Here is a 26197-nt window from a genome sequence, read left to right as displayed (position 1 = left end):
AATCCTCTTTTCCACATTGGAGTTGGCGGAATATATGATGGAAAGACTCCATTGAGCAGGTTTAGATTATAATTCAAAGTGAATGCCAACCATTTAGTTAGTCTAGATTTATTAGATGTTTGGTAAGATATGCAATCAAGATTTAAATCACCAGCGATAATAATGTTAGATACAAATATGTCTAGGGCGACTAGATTTAATAATCAGTCAAACCTTTGAAGAAACAACCATCAGATATTCCAACCGGATTCCAATAAACATTGATTAGGGCATAACCAATGTCATGGATACTCAGTTTAACCATTTGCAGATACTTATTAGGACAACACCATTCTTGAGCTACAATTCCCTGAGCTATCTTAATAGCTATTAATAACCCTGAGGACGGTCTACCCGAGTTCACATGAAGGGCAGGGTTAAGGAAGACATAATTGTCCCATATGGGGACCAATGTCATCCATGTTTCCTGCAACATAAGAATGTTATGATGTAAAAGTGAGTTTCGATTATTGTTGATGAGATGGGAAAAACCCCTGGTGTTCCAGCTGAGAGAAATATTTTGAATATTTTTGCCATATGTTAGCTAATTCGTTTGTGAAACTGAACGACAAGGGCATTCAATTGGTTTACAAAGCTGTTTATTTTCATAATTAGTCGGTATTTTACAATTATTAATTTGGGAATACGCTTTTTGGCTAGGGACAGTCACATCTGGAATGTCGATAGAAAGGATAAATCCCAGAGATAGCACTTCACTTTTAGCCATCCATATGATGTTTTGGATGACTCTAGAATTCATCCATAGCCAAATAGAATTAACATTCGGTTTAGATGGAAATTCTATTAGTGCAATGTCAGCACTATTGATATCTTCAAGCGAAGGGATGTCAGAAAAAATGTCTAAAAGGGATCTCCGATTCAAATTATATTGAATGGAGGGTTTTGGGTTGCAGGCCAATTGCAAAGAAAAATTTGCTGGTGATTTGTTGTTGAAATTTCCCGCTGTGGGATTAGGCTGTACAATAGGTGCTTTATGAGTACCAGGAGCCTCTATCAGAGATTGTAATTTTGGATACAAAGCTGACTTAAGCAATTGCAAAATTTCAGGAGTTACTTGAGCCAATATCGCATGTGGATCATTAGTGATGCCAAAAGGAGTTTTATTAGGCTGATCAGAGATGTATCATCCCTGGGTCTCGTATGTGTCAATTTTACTGATGGCAACATTTCAGAAGTTACTTGAGCCAATGACGCATGAGAATCATTAGAAATTTTATTTGGCTGCATCAGTAGTGTGTCATCCCTGGGTCCGGTATGTGTCAAAGTGACTGGTAAATTTCTATTTTGTTCACTGTTGGCCGGGATAGATTTGAGGTAGGCGTCAACCGCTTTTCTGATTTCTTGTCCATGATGATCTTCAGTTGTCATTACAGAGTCTGTTACTACTTTAATATTGGAGTCTTGATCTGCAATGATACCAGGGCAGGAAATGGTACCATTATCCGCATTAGATTGAAGTAACGCAGCCTTAACCAATTCATCAAGCGGGGCATACGGTGAAGGAGGATCGACAGTTTTGTACAAAGCTTTTGTCGATTTATCCTGTTTTAATTGTTGGTATTTTTTTGCTACTGATCGAGCAGCAACAATTATACTTTTTTTCGAGAAATTCCATTTTTTAATGAATTGTTTCCTTTTGGCAGAGGTAGTGTTTCTTTCTTTAGGTTGATTTTTAGGCAATTTAGAAATCGCTGCAACATTACCTTTTTTATTTTTGGAGAAAATAGTGTAAGTGTCCAGGCACGTACTAAGCAATGAAGGTTTCACCACAGAGCCAGGTTCCAATATTTGCAGGGTGTCACCCGGTACATCAGGAGCTTTGCTTGGTTCAGTGTTGTGGCCCTTTGGAAGTCACACAGGTGCATCACTCGAGTCACTAGACCCTTTGGGAAGTTCACATAGTTCTGTATTTAAGCCAGTTACAGGGCATACAAATTCATTATCATCACCCAAGGCACATATAATTTTATTAAATTGTAGGAGACTTGTGAATAGTTTCCTTAACAGACGTTTGAGTGGCAATAGGATGAAAGGCTGATAAGGCCTCAACAGGGGGCAACGTACTGCCTAAGGGGAGAGAATTTATGTGGGTGCCAGGACGAGTGCGACTATTGTGTGGTTTCTGCATAACAAAGTCAAGTTGCCATGCTAATATTTTTTCTAATTATGCAGATTGAGTGTTTAGTTTACCATCCAGTGTCATAATTTGGCTATTGTTGCTAAAGACAAGTGAACAGCATTAAGGGCAATTTGAATTAATCCCGGATCGTTTTCATTATGTAATACTGAATGGGCAACAGTGCTAGATTTGTGAGCAGAAATGGGTCCATCAGGTGTTGGTATTGGCTTGTGGCCATTTTCACTGGACCCTACTGTAATGGCATCCACATTATGTTTTTGATCTATGGGTCTACGAGGGGTTGGTAGACAATAGGAAATATTGGAATTAGAAGAGCAAGTGCTTGTAAACATGATGGAAGATTTAGAAAGGTTATCTGACAACAATTGTGGTGAAAAACACGAATTCGAGTGATTAAAGTCGATAATAGCAACATCAGAAACCTGCACAACAGGTGACATCACTGAAAATTAAATCTGCAGTAGGTGGCACATTCTCTAAAATACTAACATCAGTGATCGCATTTTGGTCACCAGGGCAACCGCTGACTGAGACAGGTTTATGCTGTGCACATCTCTACATACCGTGTCGTGAAATTTATGGGCTGTTTGTAGAAGGTTTGCTTCTTGCATTGTCGCCTTCCGAGGCGAAATGTTCATTTCTTGCATAACTGCCTTAGGAACGGAATCAGTTCCGACTTTCGTGGGAAAAGCCGGTTCCATTGCTGTCGTGGACAAGACTGCCGCCTCTTTATAGAATTTACGAATGTCTGGTAAAAGGGATTTCTTGAGGCTTGGTTTGTTCCCTCTCATAAAACGAGGGGCTTTTGGAGTTGAAGTTGAGCTCAAAACACTCCCTTTAAAGTCCAAAACAGTCGCTATCAGAGCGGCTGGTGGAACAATGGTTGCAAACCCTTGGGCATACCCGTTTTCAATGTAGGAAACATGAGAAATGTTGAACGCTATTAGGCACCTAGGAAGCCCACAGAAGTCCCGGCAGCCACCCGCCGCGACGAAGAGGCAAAGAGGGACTTCAAAGGGCTTCTTGCGGTGCGCGTGCTGGTGCGCGCGAGGGGTCACCTTTATAGCGACGTCAACAATGGGGGCGTGGTTAAGCCCAATGATAAATTATGCACTAAATAAAGCAAACAGAGAAGTATATATTGAAGAACAGTCTGCATATGCTATCAGGACTTCAAAGAAGTACTTCAGTGTTAGATTAATACCAAATAGGCAAGTCCAAGAGCGAGTCCAAGAAAGCAGCAGGTGAGGGCTCCGAGCAAAGAAGGACTTCACGGGGCTTTGAGGTGCGCGCACGCTGGTGCGCACTTGGGGTCGCCTTTATAGCGACGTCAACAATGGGGGCATGGTTAAACCCAATGATAAATTATGCACAAATAGGCAAGTCCAAGAGCAAGTTCAAGAAAGCAGCAGGCGAGGGCTCCGGGCAAAGAGGGACTTCATGGGGCTTCCTATTCCTATTGTAATTCCTATTCATGACAATCAAACTTTTTGGGAAGAATATGTGAGGCTAGTATCACTCAATTCCCTAAAGAAGATGCCCAAATGCATGGCACAGTGCAAGTGAACAGTGCCGCAGAATGGGTGTACAGCATGAGCAGGTGTGTTTACTTTGTGCTGGATATAAGCAAGGGTTTTCTTGAAAATGCTACTCAAACGAGGAGGCATATGAAACGTGAAAGCAATTCATAATTTGTTTTAAATGTTGGGGACCTGAAACATATTACTGCAGGGCAATTTGCTACATCACACCACAGCATTTAAGGGAAGAGGGAACAACCACGTGTAAAACGTGTGTCCACTTTCACTCAGTAAATCTGTTCATAACTGGTCAACAGGGTGCGGTGTGTGGACTAGGAAACACCCTATGGCAATGAGGAGTCACTGATCTCATATGTCTTAAAATGCTAAGAGGCTACCTTTGTTTACACAGGTTTAGCACAATTAAAAAATTGTGTCAGTTTCAAAAATGTTATCCACTTTCGACTCGAGCTGTGAACGTGTGAAATCAACATTTCCACTACGAAGTTTCCACCAGGGATGTTAGAATGGTTTAAACAAACATTGAAACAAACTAAAAACAGTGGGTTTAGGGGTAGAAAAATATGCACGCCAAGAAGGTAATCGCCTCAACGCTCATGGTGGCCAAGCGAAGTTGGGAACAAACATACGTGATGTGGCAAGGGTATCCGTGACAAAGATGGTGGAGATGAACACAGTGCTGGTGGTTTTCTTCAATGTAATGGAGCAGAATGATCTGGTGCTGCAGGAGAATTGTTTACAAAGCCAGAAAACTGCCCCTCACATTTACCTACCAATGGAGTTGGAGACCATACCCTCAAATGTCTAGGGATGCAGGATCTGGCAAGAGCAGACAAGAACAGCTGGAGAAGTTGTGGGGATCGGAGTAGAGATCGGAGTCATGTCGGACAGGCATTTGAAAGTCAAGCAGAGAATTCTCAACTTCCAGTCATTGGTGCTGGGTTTGTACCTGAAACAAGTCATGTTAACTATTTCTTGGGTTTGGTGCCAAGATAGGCAGTGGCATTCTTGAACCTTTAAAATCCATCCAATTGGTGCTTTGGTGGGAGTGATTAAAGAGTTTTTGCAAGCTACTTTGGTCTTGATGAAGCCAGTGACAATAACATGGCTTGATAGATGGCGGTTAGAGCAAGTCTGAGTCACAGCTTGAAGAAGGCCCTCTGGAATGGGCAGATCTGCAGACATGCTCATGGTTGTGGTGGAAATGGAATTCCCGATTTGTGACACCGTTGTTAATGTGGCGGGGGCACCAATAAAGTTAAGCATGGGTAGGAGTAGAGGACAACAATAATGACTTCAGTCTTCACGGTGTTGTCTTAGAGGACACATTACTCTAATACAGCTCTTAATTGTTTGGAAGCATTTAGGGGAAGTCATTCAGGGCAGACAACTTTGTTTTTGTAAGAAAAAAGAGCAATGAAGTGGTATCTGCATATCAGTGGAAGGAGAGGTTCGGATTGTGGAGTAGTTTTCATAGCTTTATACATTTCCACCAGTACCCTTTTCATGGATTTCTCTTTGCCAAGTTTAAATGGTTCAATTTTTAATGATATTAGGTATTACTATTTCTGACTGAGATACTGGGGTGTAGGGTTATGGGCAGGGCAGGTAAATGGGTTCCAGTTTCCAAGTTGATATGTTTTAACAGCTGTAGTACGGATATAGATAACACTGGCTCTTTTCCTTTAATGCTGACGGTGTAGGGGACGGAGGGTTCAGGGGTGCAGCCGGTTTATGAAAAGCTTAATTTAGACTATTGGTGCGGGGAAGAGGGGGAGCGGAAAGGAAATTTGAACAGTTTGGTATTTTTTGGCCTGGTCTACTTCATACATGTTTTCATTGAAAATATTTTCTTTGAAGGAGAAAAAGCTTTGCCCATCAACTTTTTTGTAGCCGTTTCTATACAACACAAGTTACAAATTGTATTTCAAGCAACATCGAAACGGAGGACATCTTGAACTTTGATGTCCTCTCGATTTACTGCTAGGAAACATATTAAAAATGAACGTGAAGTTTTAATGACGCTTATTACAACTCTAAGAACTTGCAGTGAAAGTGGTCACTGCTAGATGACATTATAATTAACGGATTCACCAAAGGGGGCATTAACAGGTTTACTGTAATAGCAATAGAAAGGTAGCTAACTTACCCAGTTTGGAATGGTTCAAAGTAGAAGAAATCAGTCAAATATGTGGTTGGAGGCATTATGGATTCTACTTCCAAGGGTAATTTGAAAACACAACAGATAAAGACAAGCATCCAAAGAGCACGGTCATTGACCCTGGTAAGCATTTAATCTGTGACATGACAGTCTTATTATCATCCAGAATTTAGATATGGATTGGTCGAGTATGTTGCAGATGTCAAGTGTTGATGAACAGCCACTCACGGTGGGTTTTTGGAGCTCAAGAGCAGTCCAGCAATAGGGCTGCCATTGACAAAATGTAACTTTATTTCCCCCCAGGAGAAGGGTAACGAAGGCTAGTTAGAAAGCAGAAGATATGCATATCCTGAGTTTAGAGAACAGTTTATGTGGTCAGTCAGCGGTTGCTCAAGAATAGTGACACTGGCAACGCTAGCAGCAAATGCTGCAATCTGGAAATGCAATTAACAGATGCGATCAGAAGTCTTTGCATAAGATCAGGGTTGATAGAGAAAAGCTGTTCGTGGAAAAAGTGAGGAGTTTGGAAAACCAGGCAAAAGGAGTCAGGAACAACTTTATATATAGGTTAGATGCTGGACTGAATGTTCAGGATTCTGTTGGTGAAGGTATTGAGGCCATCGCAAAGTTCTGGTACAGAATTAAACGGGAGCCGTTTTGAAGGAACAGTGGATGGTTTGAAAAATATTTTTGGGGGTTTCAGTACATGATTTGAAGAAGAACAACAAAGCAGTATCAGCAAAGTCTATTTCGCTCATGATCACTTGTAGTCTTACAAATGCCTGCTTACTTTTTATTTGAAAGGTATTGCCTTCCGCTGTGTTATTTATTAAGATAATGTTTATTATTGTTCTTGGTATTTGATATAGCACAGCCCTATCTACAAGGAACAATGGAACACTTGGCAGAATAAATATATTGTAGCAGGAACAGCGTGAATATAAAGTATGTGTGTGAGGTAGCGAGAGTGTGTGTGTGTGTGTGTGTACAGCTCAAATAAAATATAGCAACGAGCATGTGATTTACATAGTACTCAAAATTACCCTAAACAGCACATTTTACTAATGTATTTCATATTTCACATACTTACAATTTTAGGCAATGGAAGATGATGATTATTTTTCCACACTATGTTCTGATGAAGTGCTGAAACTAGTATTAAAATCCAGGATCCAAATATAGCAATTTAGTCAGTCATCCCCTGCCATTTCTTTCATAAACATCACTGTCGAATTGGCAATGCATTGGTCCTGTTTATTTTTTCAATTATATAGTAGCACAAACAAACTCAAATTTGAAACAGGGATGAAAAACGGAAAGATATTCCAATCAAATAAATATTCAAATCCCTTTACTTACAAAACGAGAAGAATTGTCATTTTTCACAGTCTTGGCATTCCCAAAAGATTCTAAAATGGGGTTTGCCTGTAGCAGCTGGCGTTCAAGTTCACCCTAAAAACAAAGCAAGACACTCTTAGATGGATATGATTATTTACAATGACCATGCCACTATCAAACCTTAATCTTTCGATACATCTCGCAGAAACATTGCCCTCTTTTCAAATGAGGTCTTTACTGGTTTTGGACAGAATTTAAAAGGCGTTGACTAGCCAACTGTGGTTTTACTGGAAGCAAATCTCACACCACATGAAAGAAACTGATTCAGGTTAAAGGCTTGTGTCCCGCAAATACAGCACAGTTTAGTTAAAACAACAATAGTTCACTTATCTTTTTTTCACCACAAACAAAACAAATACTCAAATCAGAATTTTTAGACCAATCCACTGGAATAAGAACAACAGAGCACGCAATAATCATGCAAGAATTACAAAATGTAAAGTCGTCAGGTGTTAAACAGCAAGCTTCTGTAAACATAGAAAAGTTCAGCAGATAGCATAATTTACTTAAATCTGCTTACCACGAGGTTTTCAGTTTGATTCCCATTAAGTAAATTAGTAATTCTGCAGCCACTACCATGATGGTGGTTACCCGGTGCTGAGGCATAGTTTGGTGCACATGCAAGATGCCCAGACCATGAGTCTGAGGTAGAAAGGAAAGGACTAGGGTAGGTAAGACTGCAAAAGTGCGAGCAGAGGTAGGTAATGCAAACATATGGAAGGAGTGATTTTGTAAGTATGGGAGTAGGTATTCTAAGGGTGTAGAAGTAAGGATCATACACAATCTTTATATATAAAACTCAATGTATGTATGTGTGTATGTTTTTCCAGCTATCCAAATCCACACCTTTGAACCCAGTGCTACCAAGTTTTGCATGGATTCCTCATTTATCTGGGCAAGATTGTGTTTGGATGAAAAAAAATAAAATCACTCTGTAGACACCCTCATTTACTGGTGCTCACCCTGATTCACTACAGTAGGTACTAGGGGGCAACATTTTGAAAAGTCTCTGGAGCAAAATGTTCGATGTGTTGGTTATTCCTTTGAAATTTGTTACTTCCGTGTACAGTTCGAAAGTGTTTAATAAAGCATTTTTAAAGCAAATTAGAAAAAACTTTTTTTTATCACGCCACTCCAAATATGGGAAATGGCAAGGTTACAGTTTACGTAAGTTCATTCACTAGCAGAGTGCACAATCAATCTTTCTTGGACATTTACTCAAATATGCTGAAGCCACTGAGTGACAAACATGCAGCACAAAAAACGAATTTCACTTGGTGAAGCTCCATCTGATGCAAAGCGAAACTCAATATCAAGAGCTTCTGAAACACAACAACAAACAGCAGCACGACTTGCCGACCAGAGGACAAGAGCAACTTTCTCCAGGGCAAATGAGATGCCAGAGCAAACTGAAGCAAGGCTTGCTGACAAGAGGACAAGAGCAACATCCTCCAGGGCACATGAGACACCAGTCGATCAGGACACAGGCAACGCCCGGTACCCCAGCTAGTGATCATATCATTTTGGGCAAAGACTTATTAATAGGTGGGTTGAAAAATGCCTCCAATTCTCTAAAGCTAAGGGGTTTCCTTGCCTGAAAGGAAACTAATGAGATTGTCAGGCATTCTGAAACTAAAACGTCTGTCACAATCGTGTCCCAAAAACCTACTTCTGTCCCCAACACTATGCTATGTTACATTAAAGGTTCCTATACCACGAACTGCTGGCACATGCATCTTTTCTTGGCGCTCTGGGGGATCTGTACAGCAAGGAGGGAGGGGGTAATGGGGAAGGACTGAGTGGGAAAAAGAGAAAGATCTGTGATGTGCTGTTGGCAGCTTCAGTTCAGTGACACGTTCACGGAGCATAGGTGTTCTTCAGTTGGTAGCCGCCATGTGGTGTTGGGCAAGACTGTTTTTTTTCATTGTGATGTTGTAAAGTGTGTGCGGTTTGTTGTGCTGTAGAGGTATGGTCGTGTTTAGTTCAGAGTTTGAGAGGTGTATGCAGAAGGGTGAGTTTTTAGTAGGGCTGGCTTGTGGCCGTACCTTTCCTACCCCTGATGTTCTGACTAAATGCAGCCGATATCCCTTCCCGTCGTACATTCTGGTGTGCAATGACCACCCCCACGGGTTCCGTGTGCCCGCAGTTCGTCCGTGCGAGATATGGTCTCACTAACACAGATGGGCTAAATGCAAGATATTGCTCCCCAACACAAATGGGCTGAATGCGAGATATTGGTCCCAAACACAGATGGCTAAAGGCAAGGTTTGGCTCACTGACGGAAATGGGCTAAATGTGAGATACTGCTCCCTAACACAGATGGGTCAAAAGCAAGATTTGTTTCACTTACACAGATGGGCTAAATTCGAGATATGACAGAATCACAGAAATTATCTATGTTCTAGTAGGTAATAAGAGTGGTGGATCTTTACTGGAGTACAGTAATGGCTGTCCTCCCCACCCGGGCTAAAAACCACTGCTGGTTGACTCCGGCAGGCATCCCAGGTGAACACGGGCAAACACAGAGTGGAGCTGCATCTTCGGAACTTGTCCTTTGCCTTGTGGCCCTTAGCCAAGGGCTGCCTGGGGAGTGGGGGTTGATTTAAAGGACCTCACAGCCCAATCAGAAGCTCTGTGTGCACAATGGAGGGTGGTGGCCGAGGGAAACAGACGCAGGCAGTCGGGGGAATGGGAGGAGACACCAGAACTACGGAGCGCAAGAAGGCTCAAATTAAGTTACATATGACCAAAATGGATTCCGCAGGTCGACTGACCACTTACCTTGAAGGGGAGATGACGAAATCTAACATAACTGTGCAAGGATGACCTCTTCTTTAAGGAAAAAGGGTTCCTTGGGGTTTCAAACAGAAAAACTACCAGTTTCACTGGTAGAAAAGGTATGCAAAACAATGTTCAGAAATACAAAACAAGACTTCAAAGCTAGGGTTGTGCTCCTTTCCCGTAGACTACTACTTGCCTTAAGTCTCCGAACAGTTTACGAGGAACTGTTACCCGTTTTCACAGTTCCTGTCTTTTACCAGTTTGTGAAAGATCCCAATACTAGGGTTGTACTCCTTTCCTGTAGACATCTTTTGATGATAAATCACTTATACAACTCAGGAACAACTGGCTCCCGGCTTCACAATTCCTGTATCCTGTTAGCTCGGCAAATTCTGCAGCCAGGCTGAGAAATCCTTTATTTTCAGACTTTCTTGACCCTCTTTCTTTATTTGAATTTATAAAGGGCACACACGGCCCTGAGGCATTGAGGTGCTGTTACAGTTCATTCACTTAGATCAGCTTAAAAACAGATTCTTGAAACAAGATTGCAGAGGTTCAATTACGGTGTTTTGGAAGTGTTCCATGGTTACAGGGGAACATCATTAGAAACATTCAGGAACAGTCTAGTTGAATAACTTGGTTTTTAGAGCCTTTCTAAACACTAAGAGAGAGTTTTCCTTTTTTAGGCTGAGTGGGAGGGCGTTCCAAGCTTTTGGGGGTAACACTTCAAAGCTGGTGCCGCCGGCTTTGGCTCTATTGAATGCCGGGACTGAAAGGAGGTGGGAGTATTGGTCTTGTTTTGGTATATGGGTGGGCACCTGATGTATCCGTTCAGCTAGGTAGGAGGGGGCGGACTGGGAAAGGCAACTGTGTGCGATAGTGAGGGCCTTGAACATTATGCGCTCTTTGATCGGGAGCCAGTGGGCATCTTTTCTGGCCTGAGAGATGTACTCTCTCCTAGGAATGCGAAGAGCTGCTCTCAGTGCATTGTTTTGCTTGGTCTGCAATTTGTTGATGTTATTGGCGGATGCGCCTAGGAGTAAGACGTTAGAATAGTCCAACCTCGCGCCAATGGTAGCTCTTGCAGCGTTAAGGCAATTTTTTGGCGAGAGGTGAGGTTTCACTGCGTTGATTTTAGTCATGAGGACAGCAGATTATGAGATGGCGCTGACTTGTCTTTCCATTGATAATGTGGAGTCCAAGTATACACCCAGGAGTTTTACTGCAGCAGAGACTGTAATAACAGTGTTCTCAATGCCGAAAGAGCTGTATTTGTTGTCTAATTTTTGTTAGGGACTCCTTAGGGCCTACCAGAAGAATTTCATTTTTTCCCCGTTTAGACATAGGCCATTAGCTGCCATCCAGGCCTCAATGCGGGCATATGTCTGCTGGAGAGTATTGAGGTCTTGCTCATAGTCACCTGATAGCGGGAGAAGAATTTGTGTTTGTTTGTTTCATTCACTTTTTATGCGCGCCAGACCCAAGAGTAGCAGGGCGCAGTGGCAAGAAAATGCAAAATTTACAGGTTACATCATAGCATAACGTACAGTAGAAAATACAATAAGGTCTCTGGAACACAAATAATTACAATATATACAAAGTTCAAGTAAGGTCAATCAGCGTTGCAGATGTATAGAGTCAAGAATTAGTGCAAGTGATTCCAGTAGGAGGTAGGTGACACAGGTCAACTGAGGTTAGTCGAGGTGAGGAGTTGAATGACATTTTTTCTGAAACGAAGGTAGGGCAAGTCCACTCTCAAGTCTTGTGGTAGCGAGTTCCAGGTTTTTGCAGCCTTTACCGGGAAGCTATTTCCTCCGATCGTAGTGAGTCTAAATTTCGGTATTGTCAAACAATTAGAATTGACAGCTCTGGTCAGTCTGAGAGATGTTCTCCTGTGGAATTTGTCAATCAGGTATCTAGGGGCAGAGTTATTAAGGGCTTTGTGGGTCAGGGATAACATCTTGAGTTTTATTTTGTTCTCCGTGGTCAACCAATTGTGATGGCGTCTGGCGGCGGAGATATGGGAGCTTTTGTTTATGCCTAGTGCTGCTCTCAGGGCATTATTTTGTAGTATTTGTAGTCTTTGAGTTATTGTTTTATTAGCTCAGGAATATAGAGCGTTGCAGTAATCAATTCTGGAGAGTATTAAGGCTCTAGCCAGGATGAAGCAGCTCTTATTGGAGAGGAATGGTTTACCAGCTCTTATCAGTTTGCACGTATAAGCCGTGGAGGAGGCACAGGATTTTAGCTGTTTATCAAGTGATAGGGTAGAATCAAGATAGAATCCCAGGGTTTTTACATCCTTGGACACTTGGATGATATGCCCATCTATGTTGAATGAGGGGAATTCCTGGCCTAGTTTTTTTGATATTGGCTTGGGTGCCCAGGATAATCAACTCTGTTTTATCATCGTTTAGACAGAGGCCACGAGTGGCCATCCATGCCTGGATGATAAGATATACCTTGTTCACCAATTCCGTGTCTTTCGCATGATCCCCAGAAAGCGGGAGGAGGATCTGTGTATCATCTGCATAATTAGTGTAGGTGATACCGAGATGGTCCAAATCATCAAACAAGGGCTTGGTGAAGATATTGTATAGAGTTTGGGAGACACAAGAGCCCTGGGGGACACCGCATGAGATGGGGGTGGGTTCTGCCGCTGCTGAGGGGGAGAAGACTCATCGTTCTTTCACTCAGGAATGACCCGATCCATCTAATGGCTTCCGGGGAGAAATGGGCGGCGGAATCCAGGTGATTACAGAGGACTTTATGATCCACCAAATCAAAGGCAGCTGAGAGGTCCAGGAGTAGCAAAAGTACTGTACTCCCTTTGTCTCTCAGCTCGTCAATTTGGGATTTCAAGTCAATAAGGGCAGTTTCTGTTCCATGTAGGGGACGGAAGGCCGATTGTCTCTCCTAGGAGGTTGTGTAGTTCTAGATGCTTTTAAATTTGGTTGTATGCGGCTTTGTCCAGAATCTTGAGAAGAAACGGTAGTGATAGGGTGGTAATTAGTGGGGACGAGGGGTTCTAATGTCTGCTTTTTAAGGAGGGAGAGTACCCGGGACTGTTTAAGGTTGGCAGGGATGGTGCCTGAGGCAAAGGAGGCGTTTATCAATTTAGTGATAAAGGGAGATAATTATCTGGCAGCGTCTTTTATTAATTGTGCTGGTCAGATGTCACCTTTACAATTAGATGGTTTAAGCGACAGGATAATTTTTTCTTCCGAGGTGGTCATTTTGGAGAAGTGGAAGGTATTACTGTGCGCCAATAAATTATTGGTATGGGGCATTTTAGGCGAATCGTGAATTTTAAGTACTTCTTTTTTTGCTGGATTTTATTTTGGAGTGTGATAATTTTATTTGTTAGGGCTGCTGGATATCTGTGCACCAAGGTTTGTCCTTGGTACAGGCGTCCGGTGTGGCGATAGGAGACTCAAGTTCCTTTAGAATGGAAAGAAGCTCTTTCATACTGGAATTGGAATTGGCTATACGATCATCATACGAGTTACGTTTTGCCTGGCAAACTTTTCGCAAAGTGAGGAGAGAGAAGTTCATTTAGTTTTGTTATCGACTGAGGGCAGAGCCTCCAGGTGGTTTCACTCTTTCTTTTCAGGATGCGTAGGTCTCTCAGCTGTGGAGTAAACCATTTGTTTAGATGCACTTTCGGTTTGCTTGATCTAAGTTTGAGAGGTGCCAGTTTATCTAGAGTAGAGAGCATGATATTATCAAATTCTTGCACTAGGGTGCTGGGGTTTAGATTTGCTGATAATGCGTTGAGGGTCGGTAATATAGCTGGGATCACTTTATCTGCAGTAATACATTTTTTATTTCTGGTTAAGCAAGGTGGCGCTAGTGGAAGGGCCGTGGGGTTAGGTCTGGAAGTAGCTAGTTTAAAGGACACCAAAGAATGGTCTGTCCAAGGTAAGGGCATTATAGACGAAATAGTGGCTGAACAGTTACAGTCAGCTATCCAATCTAACGTTCTTCCCTTCAGGTGCGTAGGCTTGTCAACTCTGAGTTAGGCATAGTGCGTGAATAGTATTGGCTACCACTGTAGCATTAGTATCCGTGGTGTCATGGAAACCTAAGTTAAAGTCCCCAAGGAGGATTAGTTGAGAACAAGGTTTGAGGTTATTAGTGAGTAGGTTATGGAGATCCTCTTCAAAAGGTGCCTAAGGGGCCTGGGGGTCTATATAAAAAGGTGAATGGTGAGTGCTTGATTATTATTTATCTGGAGTTTGGCAGACAGGGTCTCGCAGGATTGAATCGATTGGGTGGGTACTAGTCTGAGTGAGAGGCTCGTTTTAGAGATTATGGCGATGCTGCCAACTCTTGCACCTTCTCGGTCGTTTCGGATTATCGTGTAGCCATCCGGGATGGCTAGCATGAGCGAAGGTCCTGCTGCATTGTGTAGCCAAGTCTCTGTGATTGCGAGAAAGTCGAGGTTGCCTTCTGAGATTAGGTCCGCAATGTCTAGGGCATGGGCGACAAGCGATCTCACGTTAAGGAGTGCTCCAACGATAGTTGGGGTCTTAGTGACCTCTGCGGCTTGGGGGGGATAGAGTAGTAGATGTATTAGGTGTTTTAGGCTGTTATTCTGAATTGGGCAAATATTGGAATTGGGTTGAAGAGGTAGCCTAGTATAACTAGGCTTACAGACCTGCTGGAAGTTGGTTTTGATGTTGGTAGGGGGAAGAGACCTGCGTGCGGAGAGGTTCATGCAGTTTAGTTAGTCTGGCACGGAGTCTAAGGTTTCTGCTAAGTGTATCACATGGGAGTGATACAGAGGTGGCTGTCTCAGGGGACCCATGGCTAGGATGTAGATATTGGCCAGGAGAGTTACAGTTCAGATGTATTACAGACGTCAAAGGAGGCAGGGTGTTAGGTAGGTTAGCATCCAGCATGATGAGTGAGTGTAGGATAGTCCTCAGTAGGACTGTGTAAATAGCTGGTAGATACATAGTTATATAAAAGGAGGCCTATCTAGACTACCACATTAGTAGTCGGTGTGAACCGTTGGCAACAAATACAAAGCACAGTATATGCTAGAAATATCAGCATGTAGGAGCAATTTGGTAGCAAGAGTTAGCTAAATACGAAACACAATATATGCTAGAAATATCAGCATGTAGGAACAATTTGGTAGCGGGAGTCACCTAAATACTAATTACTAATGCAATGTATGTAATCAATGACTCAATGGCAATGATTCAGCTATGCCGGTTAGGTAAGTACAGGAGCAAAAATGCAATCAATGTCTCAAAGGCAAAGGTTCAGCTATGCCGACTAGGAAAGTACATGTGCAAAATGTAATCAATGACTCAAAGGCTAGACCGACTAGGTAAGTACAGGAGCAGAATGCAATCAATGACTCAAAGGCAATGGTTCAGCTAGGCCGACAAGATGAGGGCAGCAGGTTACAGGTAGGTGGATAAACATCGCAGCTGTGCGGGTGGTGAGCATATATGCGCAATGCGGCATGCATATGAACAATTTAAAGAAAAAGGCAGTGATTCAAGCCAAAGTAATAATATGAGCGTGATGGCCACTTTGGAAACACGCTTCAGGGAGGAATGTTTTGTTGGCCGCTACAGGGGACAAGGACAAATGGCATGGAGACATCCCCCGTGCTAGACTCAGCGGGATTAGGGCAACGCAGGGTCTTATCAAGTTTGTTGTTATGCCATGGGAATAGTAGCTATGTCAGCACAGTTGGTGAAAGCTATGCCGAACTCTTCTAGGTCGCTGAACAAGGGTAGAGTGAAGAGATTGTAGAGAGTGGGGGGTGTGCAGGATCCTTGTGGGACCCCACACGCAATGGGGGATGGGATGGCTTATGTGCGATCAGAAAAGACCCTCATGGCTCGGCCCTCTAGGAAGAAGTAATCCAGGTGGTTGCTTCCTGGGAAAAATGTGCAGTATTCGAAAGGTGTTTGCACAGAATCTTGTGGTCCACCAAGTCAAAGCCGAGAGATCAATGAGTAGGAGGAGTTCGGACTTGCCTTTATCCATGGATTCAAGTAGCCGATTATTAAGGCAAAGCTGACTGCGCTGTGGCGAGGACGGAAAGCAGACTGTCTTTTACCGAAGATGTTGTGTGCTTCCAAGTGTGACTTTATTCTCAATCTCTCATGTGGGTCCAGGCCCCAGACTTGCAATACTTTATATGGCTTGTTTGGTTCCCTTGTTAAGCACATATTTTCTTATCTCTTCTTCTGTCTCAGGGTTCTAGACCCTTCTGGCTTTAAACTTTGGTTCCACATATGGGTGAGAGTCCTAGATGAACAATGTTGCCTTGTGCCGACTTGTTTCACTTCTTACCAAGTGCGCAACTATTTGTCATTTGGTTCAGAGTACCGACCCTTTTTAAAATATATAATGGTCTCTTGTTCACTTCAAGGTCCCAGGACCCTCTCTTTTATTGGGGTCTCAGACCCTCCTTTTGGGTGTGGGTCTCAGACTCGCAATGTTGTGTTGCATCTGCTTGGTTCACTCTCCTGCCAAGTACGCAACACTCATTTGTTTCAGGGTCCCAGACCCTCTTAGTTTTGGATGCCGGTCCCAGACTGGCACAGTTGCTTTGTATCCATTTGATTCACCCTCCTGCAAAATATACAAATGTCTCTTATTTGCTTCAGGGTCCCAAACCCTCTCTTTTGGGTGTGGGTCCCCGACTTGCACCATTCTTTTGTATCCCCTTGGTTCATTCTCCTGGTCAAGTATACAACTGTCTCTTGCCTGGTGTAGGGTCCCAGACTATCTTTCTCCAGGTCCTTAGATTACTTGTATGCTTCCTCGCACCCCTCTCAGCCCCTGGGCGTACTAGTTTGCTTCCTTCTTGGCGGTATCAGCGGCCCCCGGCAGCTGTCTACTTCCTGGAGGCTCTGGCATCCAGTGGAGCCTGCAGCGTCCCTGCAGACTGAAGCTTCTCTCTGGATGCGTGTTCTGTTCCTTCCACGCTTGGGCTCTCGTCTGGTACTGGCTCCCACTCTTCCTCTTCGGGGTACAGCTATCGAGTCTCGCCTACGCTTTCATTTGAGCCTGAACTCCTTTGCAACTCCCGTGTTGGGCTGATGTTTTCCTTAGAGCCAATCACTGGCCTTTGGAAACTAGACTGCTCGTTCAGTTGCTCACAACTGATTTTTGTATTCCTAGCCATCTTCTTCATTACAGTACCATCTTTCAAGCTACATGCACAATACTTTATATTAACTGGTTTTTCAGTGTTGTGCAGGTTAGTTTGCGTTTTCTGATTTTTCAATGTTATTATGTAGGTTAGAATGGCTACGTGCTTAATGCTTTATATTGTCTGGGTTTTCAATATTGCCATGTAGGTTGGTTTGGCTACAAGCAAAATATTTCGCATTATCTGGTCCCTCAGTATTGTCATGTAAATTAGTTCCAAAGCTACGTTCAAGCTATTAGTTCAGTTTGCATTAATTGATTTTTCAGTGTTGTCTTAAATTAGGTGGACTGATTGGACAACACAATATATCAGCTCTGTCTAAGAAGGGGGAGGGGGATTTAAAATTGGAGGAGGGGTTGGAGATAATAGAGCGGGTGGATATCGTCTTCTCTGCTGATGGACGTCCCCAATCTCACCGGGCGTTTCCTTCCCCATGTGATCCTTCCTCAGTGCACCAACCCAAGGGGGACTATTGGACTGGGGATGCACCGCCCTGGCCCTATGGGAAAGGTCCCCCCCCCCCCTCCCCGGGAAGATGTTTGTGACAAGGAAAGAAAGACAATTTGCTTTGTGATTTCGGTAGTAGCAGCCCTACACATAAGGAGTGTTTTTGCCACTTTTACTGCCTAATAATAAGCAAATACTCCCTAAAACTAGGAGGTAGAAATACTACCAACGAAAATAGGAAACAAACAGCGGAGCATGCACCCCTACCTTCATCCACACAGCTCCATCGATACTAGAAGTACCTGTAGTGTCGTAGGAAGAAATTCTACTATTATTACTGCCTGGTTCAAAGAGGTGGAAACATACCTTTTAATGTGCATGAATAACTAGGTGCAAAAATAGAATTCAAAAGATTAACTGCTTTACTGTTCAATTATTTTTGCTTGCTTATCAAATACACCCATTGCTAATCAGACTTCCTTTTAAACTTAAAAAATGGCGACACTTGCAGGAGTTGTAAGGGTGTGCGATTGTCTGATGTCTTTGAGCATCCCGAAGGAGCATGGTAACTGGAAAGAAAATGAGTCCCGCTCATCACATTCATGCTGATCTCTCCAGACCAGGCAAACTCCTGAAGTCACATAGGCCAAGTCCCTCTCAAACAACTAAATCAAGGATTGAAGGTGTGAGAAGGAGAATGGGAGGGGCAAGAGACAAGTTTGAGAAGATTGGAGCATTCTAGGACAGCTTCTTGATGAGCCAAAGTCAACAAGTACCTCAGAAATGTGCTCAACCTCTCTGTCAGGGTGCAAATCAAGAGTAGATTACATGTGTTGCCTTAACATTTCTTGAACTCAATTAGGATCATAGTTGAAATAATCCCTTTAGCATGAACATACTCTCAATTATGTTAAAGTTTTGTGCTTTTATTTTACCTGGGGGTTCACACATTACATATGGATTACTATTAGTACAGGAATGTGAACTAACCAAAATCACATCTTTTTATCAGGGAGACCCAGATATCAGGAGACAAATGCAGCTTTCAGGCAAAAAGTACCCCCATACTCCTTAGATAACAGCACACAGCAACATGTGACAAAACCGCAGCTTAACATCTACTCCACAAGACCCAGTAAGCCCCAAACTTCCTCCAGAGGTTTATATACATCCATACTCATGGTCCAACATGCAGCATCAGCACCACACGTGCACACCTGAATGGCAGCAAGTGGCCTGGAGATCAAAAGCAGCCCTTGGTAGGAGACTCCAAAATTGTGGAATGTGGACGTAAGAGGTAGGGTTTAGGCGTTTTATTAACGGCCCCCCCCCATTGGTTCTCCCCTTGCCTTCCTCTTATCTGAGAGCCTCCAGAATTCTTTGAAAACACCCAAAGATCATCTCTGAGCTTCATAAATGGCCAGGTGCATCTTGATTAGCCATGGCCAGCCATTCCCCGCAGCTGAACATAACCTGCAACCCTATTTCACCTATTTAGTTTATTGTTTTGAGAAGGGAGCTCCACCTCTTTTTTGTTAAAGGCGTAGCTCTTGGAACTTTCAGTGGTGATGCTACACTTCTCTGCAAAAGTTTAGTTCCGTACAGTCAGATGGTGCGTCAGAGGCCGGCACTTCATCGAATCATAGTGAGAGTATGTCTCATGTAAATCTCCCAACACCACTTCTAACCATCCTTCCAACCATGTGGGCAACACAACATTGGTTGTATGATTCTCTACTGTGAGGAGAGATACACAGAACGTGTACAGCGTTGGCCACCCAACCCAAAGGGCACTGTGTCAGAGTGCTACACCAGTTGGTCACCAAATGCTGAAGTGATAGATGTCCTTACCAAATCAATGCCATCCATCTCATCGACCCCCCGTATAATGAAAGGCTGAAACCTTTTGCCGTTGTGATGTGCACATGTCCGTGCAACAGAACTATCCACATAAGATGGCGTTCAAGCGAAACGATTTTGAACGCTCCGAAGGTCTCATGCTGAAAGAAGCTCCACACGTAATCAGCGCACCAGGCCAATTTACTTGCTAAAATAATTCAAATAATTCCAACAAAAATGAGTAAAAACATAAATGGGAAAAATGGACAGATGCTGCCCCCAATACAGCTCCATAGATATAGTCAAATCTGTGGTACCAGCAGGGCAGTGTCACAGGAAGGAGACCTATACCAAGAATTGCGCATAACAAATAGCATGTTTCAGAGTCAAATATATTTCTACTCCCCTCAGCATTTTATCCCATATCGAGTTAGGTTTTTATTCACTAAAAATCATTCTACTCCCTCTAAATCTAGAAAATATTGAGTAAAGTAGTCCCCTTTCAAAATCTTATCTTGGACCTTGCCATTAGTTGTCTCAGTAAAACACGTCTGAGACTCTTTTGCATAACTAACTGCTTAAAATCAATGACCCCAAATGTTAGGGCGTGCATTAGCAAGACTGAGAGACTGGTGATAGGGAGACACAGACCAATGCCAGCCCTTCGGGTGAACAGGGTGAAAACAGCTGAAAAGATTGAACTGAGTGAGCATCCTCTGTGCTCACCAAGTGGTGCACACGGAATGTATGTGACCTATTACACACAGCTGCCCAATGGATCAGCTTCAAAAGGCACCATTCTCCCTGCAGAGTTAAAGAGGAGGGATTGTGGACAGCCTCTGTGGCAGGTGTCCAACCATGTCAAATCATTGTGCGATTAAGATTTGACGCATGAAGACCTACCCACATGCCGCTTCATGTGCGTAGCTGTAAAAGTTAACTTCTTAAAAGTTACATCTTTTAAGTTACATTGAAGATGGACTCCGTGGTTCCCACCAACCAGGCTAAATACTTCCAACTGAAACCTGGAACACCTTGGGCAGAGCAGCTGTCCCTAAATTCTACACAAACCACTCATGACATCATGCATCCACTCAGGCAAGATATAACACCCTCCCTTCCACTCATACAATACAACACACCTTCTCTCCTTTCACAGGGAAAATGCACCATACAACTCATTCACGTTTGCATAACATCTGGCACTCAGATTAGCACAACATTTTAGAAGTACCTCTGCAACATCTGGCATGCACACGCGTGCGAACCAATAAACAATCCATCCATGACATCTCGCATGCACACCTGTCTAACCCAACAAACACTAGCGATGCATCCTTAACATATGGCTCGCATACATTAACGGCTTAATAAACACTAGCGATACATCCATAACTTGAGGCTTGCACACTCGTGCAGCCTAATAAACAATACAGTCTTCGACATCTTCTGCGCCCATGATGCACCCATACCAATGCCAAAAAACCTCTATCATCATGCATTCCCCACACACTAGAAAGCTCCAGCCCTCTGCACAGCAAGAAATGGTGTCTAGTTCACATGACAAACACCAACTTAATCTTTAATTTACATAACCTAGTTTAAAATGTATATGGTTCAAACATAACTAGCACATCAAACACTTCTGTGATCATTTCGAATGACAAATAGTCCTGCAAAATATGCTCTCACATTACCAACTTGCAGAACAGCTTGGAAACTGGATAGTTAATTCATGCTAGGGGTCCAGAGCAACCCTACGGTTCTGGAATCCAAGATCTCAGGCAGCACTGTGCATGAGGACAACGCGAGGATGCACAGGGACATGTTGTAGTGCGGATTGTTGAAGTAGGCCTTAATTGATTGCTGATGTCTTCGCCAACAGAGCAAAAGAGGCTCGGGTCAAACACATTAAACAGTAAGACAACTATCTTTTTTTTCTCTTGCTCCCAAACCCGACAGAATCCTTGGCTGCTACATAGTGGGTCCAACAGTGGCTGGGTTTTCAGGAAGCCAGCTGGGAAGAGCAACGGAAGGGAGGAGTGGAGTATCTCTCACTGCATTCTCCAAACAGCCTGGTGGCTACAGTTTACTAAAACGCGGCCGCACTCATGCCTCCTAAACTATTGAGGCATGTCTGCCAAAGGTAAAGTGCATGAACCAGGGAGCTTTGAAGACAATGCACCCCGCAAAAACAAACACGAGATGCCTGCACAACAAAGGCTCTCAGATCACATAAAACTGAATGAAGTCCTTTTCTTTCCTGCATGGACTCTCCCTCCTCCTTCTCCTCCCCCTTTCATTTTCTTTCCCCCTCCAAACTCTCCTCTCCCCAGGCGCGTAACCTGTCTTTATCTTGACCCTTACCTCTCCCTTTCTCACCATATTTCTCTTACTGCTAAAATATTGCCGCTTTCACCTTTACAACATCCGTAACATACGATCCTTCTTAACCTTTCACGCTACCAAACTCGTAATCTCCTCACTAATCTTCTCTGGACTCTTCTACTGCTTTACTCTCTTCTTTGGACTCCCCTTCTTTCACCTCTTCCCTCTCAAGTCCATCTACCACTCTGCCATCCGCTCCCTCTGCCTTCTCTCTCCCCATGACTCCATCTCCTCTTCTCTCTCCTCCCTGGGTTGGCTCCCATTTCATTCCCAGCTCAAATTCAAGTTCCTCTATCTCAAATCCCTCCATGACCTTGCCCCCCCCCTATCTTTCCTCCCTCGTCACTTTCTACATTCCTTCTCGTTCTCTCCGCTCTTCCGATCTCTACCTACTCTCCCCGCCACCTCCGCCCTGTACCCCTTTTCGCTTCCGCCCTTTCCAACTCCTTGCCTTTTACCACTGGAACCGCCTTCCTTTTTTCATCCGCTCTACTTCCTCCTTCACTTACTTTCGTATCTCCCTAAAATCCTATCTTTCATTCACCTCCTAAAAATACTTGGTTTCCTCTTACTTCTTTTAGTATTCTCTCCAACCCCTCCTTTCCCTTTCCTACCCTCCTTTCTCTCCATGCTCTCCTTCCTTATGTCCTGTACATTTCTCACCCTCCTCTATCCCTTCCTTCTCCTTACTCCCTCAGCCTCCTCTCAGCCTTCTCTCTCTGTTCCTCCCACCCATTATCTCTTCTCTCTCCTTGACCGCTCCCTCCTCTTCCATAATGTAAATTGTTTTTGTGCTGCTTTCTGGTTTAATTCAATTGTTATGTAATGCTTGCTGTATATTGTTGGTTCCTTTTGTGAAGCGTTTTGGATTAAAAGGCTATATAAATTCAATGAAATACAAATACATTATACCTACAGACTTATTTACCAAACATAAGCCACACAATAAGATACACATACTATAACCCCACACAAAAAGCACCAGTGATATCGCACATGAGATGTGACAAACAATTAAACACACACCTAGATAACAGCCTGGCAACCATCATGCAAAAAAACCTAATCACTAAACATGCTAAATAATGGACACCCCAGAAGATGTATACACAACTGAAAGCACATTCTCTGCAAGAGTAATCATTGCATTTTGTGTAGTCTTTAATGGCGCAGTTTTCCTCTTCACCTGATACAAACTGCTTGGATGTGGAGAAATTACATTGGTCACTCACTATTCTACCCTCTGACAAAAATAACACAAAACCGACAGAGCTACAGGGATGTGTGGTGCACTAGCTTGCATACAAGAAAAACAAAATAATCATAAACCCCCAACTCCACCCCACACTTCATGAACTGGAGAACCTAGACATCAGGTTAATATTCAGCTTTAATTGAACAAGCAAGGCATTCTAGGGAAAGGTCATTAACATATGTGTGGCCCAAGTACTGAAAATACTGCCCCCTATCACACCAGCCCCCTTTAATCGCTGCTCTACCCCTGTCCCTTTAAATCTCCCTTTATCCCCTTCTCCGTCTGAGCCCCTTCACAGCTGTGGGGCGGTGTGATACTAATCATCTCTGCACAAATGGAGCAAAAATAATAAGGATTTCCAAGATCACCTGTCAGAATTATCAGCTACCATAAAAGAGCAAATCGTGACAAGTGGCTTTAAGTTATGGGTAGACAACTGGCCACCTACTTCTGAACTGCTTACACTGACTTGCCCTGCCCGTCAACTAAAACCGGAGTATTTAGGATTCTGGTTACTTGTGTTTAGCCTTCCAGTGGAGGTATTTCTGTCAGGAAGACATGTTCCAGTCCTTTACCTGCGAAAGCTTAGGGTCTTTTTGGCTGGTGGCTGCATCAGCCTGGTTTCGAAACTGCACTACTTTTAATGTGCTCGCTAGAAAATGCATGTAGTGTCTCTTAATTCAGATTTGGTCACTGAAGGATTCATGTACGCAACAGTGAAGGGTACTGACCACAAAGCTATTAGCAGAGGAAGTAGTTACATGACAAAATGGTCTATAGAGATGTTGTGGTCAGAGGTGTAGGGAAGCTCATCAGCTTTCATGTGCTCTAGTCTTGACACTTATTTTGCCTTCATTTGCAGTCTGATCAGTTGAACTTGGAACACGTATGTGTTCAGTTCTGCCACATGTTTTGCAGATAAAAGCAGCTACAAATAGCAGCTGTTTGGTTGGTGCCAAGGCAACAGCAAATTGCCAAGTCTAGCAAGAAGATATGACAAATATCACAGGGCGAGTACAATAAACAATCACATTGAAAACATTTGACAAAAGGTTCCAAGATGTTAAACAGCTAATCTGATCAAAGAAGAATCTTAATGTTGGCCTCCACTAGTTCGAGGGCCATCGCGGATCCCTCCTGCCACTGGAACCACCTTAGCCATTCAAGCAGACATCCCCACTCACAGAATGCATCACCTTCACCAGAGCATGGACAAAGCAGCGCGGGAAGGTAGAGCCATTGCAGCAAAGGTAAAGATCTTAAGGTCGAAATCTGGCTCAGAGCCCTCTGCAGCCTGAATTGCAAATGGGTCTTTCCTAATTGCAGATCAGGGACAGAGCCTACAAAGTCTATAGGTACGAGCAAGTGGAAGAAACTCCATAGGCATCTTTAACAATTGTGTCACACAGCACCTTCAGTGCAGTGGTACAGGGAAGTCTTTTAGATTTCCCCAGGTTTAAATACCTTCTCTGGGCTAAACTACTGTTTCCCAGAGCAGTGAAGTGAAACTGACTGTACTTAGCATTGTACTTGCTAGACCCAGCACACCCTATCTTGCAATAGAGTGCTAGAGGGGTTACTTAGTATCCCCTGTGTCTAAATGCTCATGTAACATTTGTACGTTACCCTTTCCTCACAGAATGGCCGGTGACAGTGGTTTCGTTCCGAACTACCAGGGTTTGCATTTACCGCGGCTGTTTGCAGCTCTGGTAAAGCTAACCGCGCAAGCCATCTTTTTCAAAATGGCACTGAGACATCTTTGATAAAATGGTCCCGGTCCTCTTTTTTCACCATGTCTTTGTGGAAAGGTCCTTCTAGAGAGTCTCTGCGTGCCAAACCAGGTTTGGTCTCATTGTTCATTTCACCTTTGGCAGGGTTTCTAAGTGAAACCCGCCTCTGGCTCCAGAGTGTCTGGGGAAGGCAGGAAGTGAGGGAGGTGCCCGAAAGTCCCTGTGCTTAGTCTCGTAGGAGACCCAAATGCACTCTGTGGCGATTGGTGGGCTGACTGTCCGGCAAGGACAGACACCCTGCTGGGTGAGTGACAGCTAGGCTGGAATGAATGGGAGAGAACTGAATAAAAGGCGAGTCTTTTGGCTTGGAAGGCAGAGTCGACCAATGGACAAAGGAACCGAAGAAGAGCTTGAAGGACGCCTGCTGCAACTCCTGGACCATTGGTTTGCCGGGTGAAGCCTGGCTGTAGTGTCGAAACGGCAAGTTCGCATTGACGGAGAAGCCCCTGCAAGGACGACGTCTCCCTTTGAGTTTGTGGGAGCAATCAACTCGAAAGTAAGCCACCTGGACACCCATCTCGGAGCTGGTTGAATTTCCTCAGTGTGGCTGCAGGAAACCGTATAGCAATGGAGAGGGACACCCGATTGTGTGCGTTACTTTTAAGCTGGCCTAAAGATTTTGGAAGATCCTTCGGACTCCCACGAAGCAGGACTGACCAAGCATGAGCCCCCTCAGCAGAGTGCTGGACCCCAGAAGCAAGGACAGTCCACATGGACAGCCAGAAACCGTGTTGCTGCTATTTGCGGTAGCGCAAACGTGAAACAGCCACTGAAAGTGAAGTTTGCCGGTTGCAGGTTTTGGCAGTCCCAGTGCATTGCAGGAGTCCCAACGTCCTCCCTCTTGTCCCCACGACTGAGGCCCAGGAACAGAAGTCATCAGCTGCATCTTTCTTCTTTACCAAGGTACTGTAAAACAAGTCTAAAAAAATGACTTACCTCTTACTGTAGAAGTGCTCGTAGCTTCCACAGTTCACAAGTCTAATCAGCTTGTGGCCCTACATTTGATTCTTCTTTTCATCAAAGACTCCTAAGAACTTGTGCAAAGACTTTTCCATTGATTTACCAGAAGTGCTTTATCCTATCCAAGACTTTTGCCCATTGATATTGGCTTAGCCTATTGAGTTGCATGACTCTTCTAGTGAACTCTAAACGTATCTGCACTGCTTAAGAATATTTGTGACCCCTTGTGTTCTAATAACCTTTGCCTTTTA

At 43.6% G+C, this 26197-nt stretch overlaps 1 protein-coding gene across 2 annotated transcripts in view; it reads right to left on the bottom strand.

Moving 5' to 3' along the window:
- MYH10 (myosin heavy chain 10) overlaps nt 1-26197 on the bottom strand; it is a 1173511-nt gene that overhangs the window by 800128 nt on the left and 347186 nt on the right. For both annotated transcript variants that reach the window (XM_069654592.1, XM_069654593.1), the window contains exon 8: nt 7262-7354. In XM_069654592.1, coding sequence (XP_069510693.1) covers nt 7262-7354 — 93 coding nt within the window. The remainder of the gene's footprint in view (nt 1-7261; nt 7355-26197) is intronic.

Source organism: Ambystoma mexicanum, chromosome 3q (assembly GCF_040938575.1).
Source record: "Ambystoma mexicanum isolate Mex_15411 chromosome 3q, UKY_AmexF1_1, whole genome shotgun sequence".
NCBI classification, from domain to species: domain Eukaryota; kingdom Metazoa; phylum Chordata; class Amphibia; order Caudata; family Ambystomatidae; genus Ambystoma; species Ambystoma mexicanum.
The sequence above is the reverse complement of the archived record's forward strand: the minus strand, read 5'-3'. Positions and strand labels throughout refer to the sequence as shown.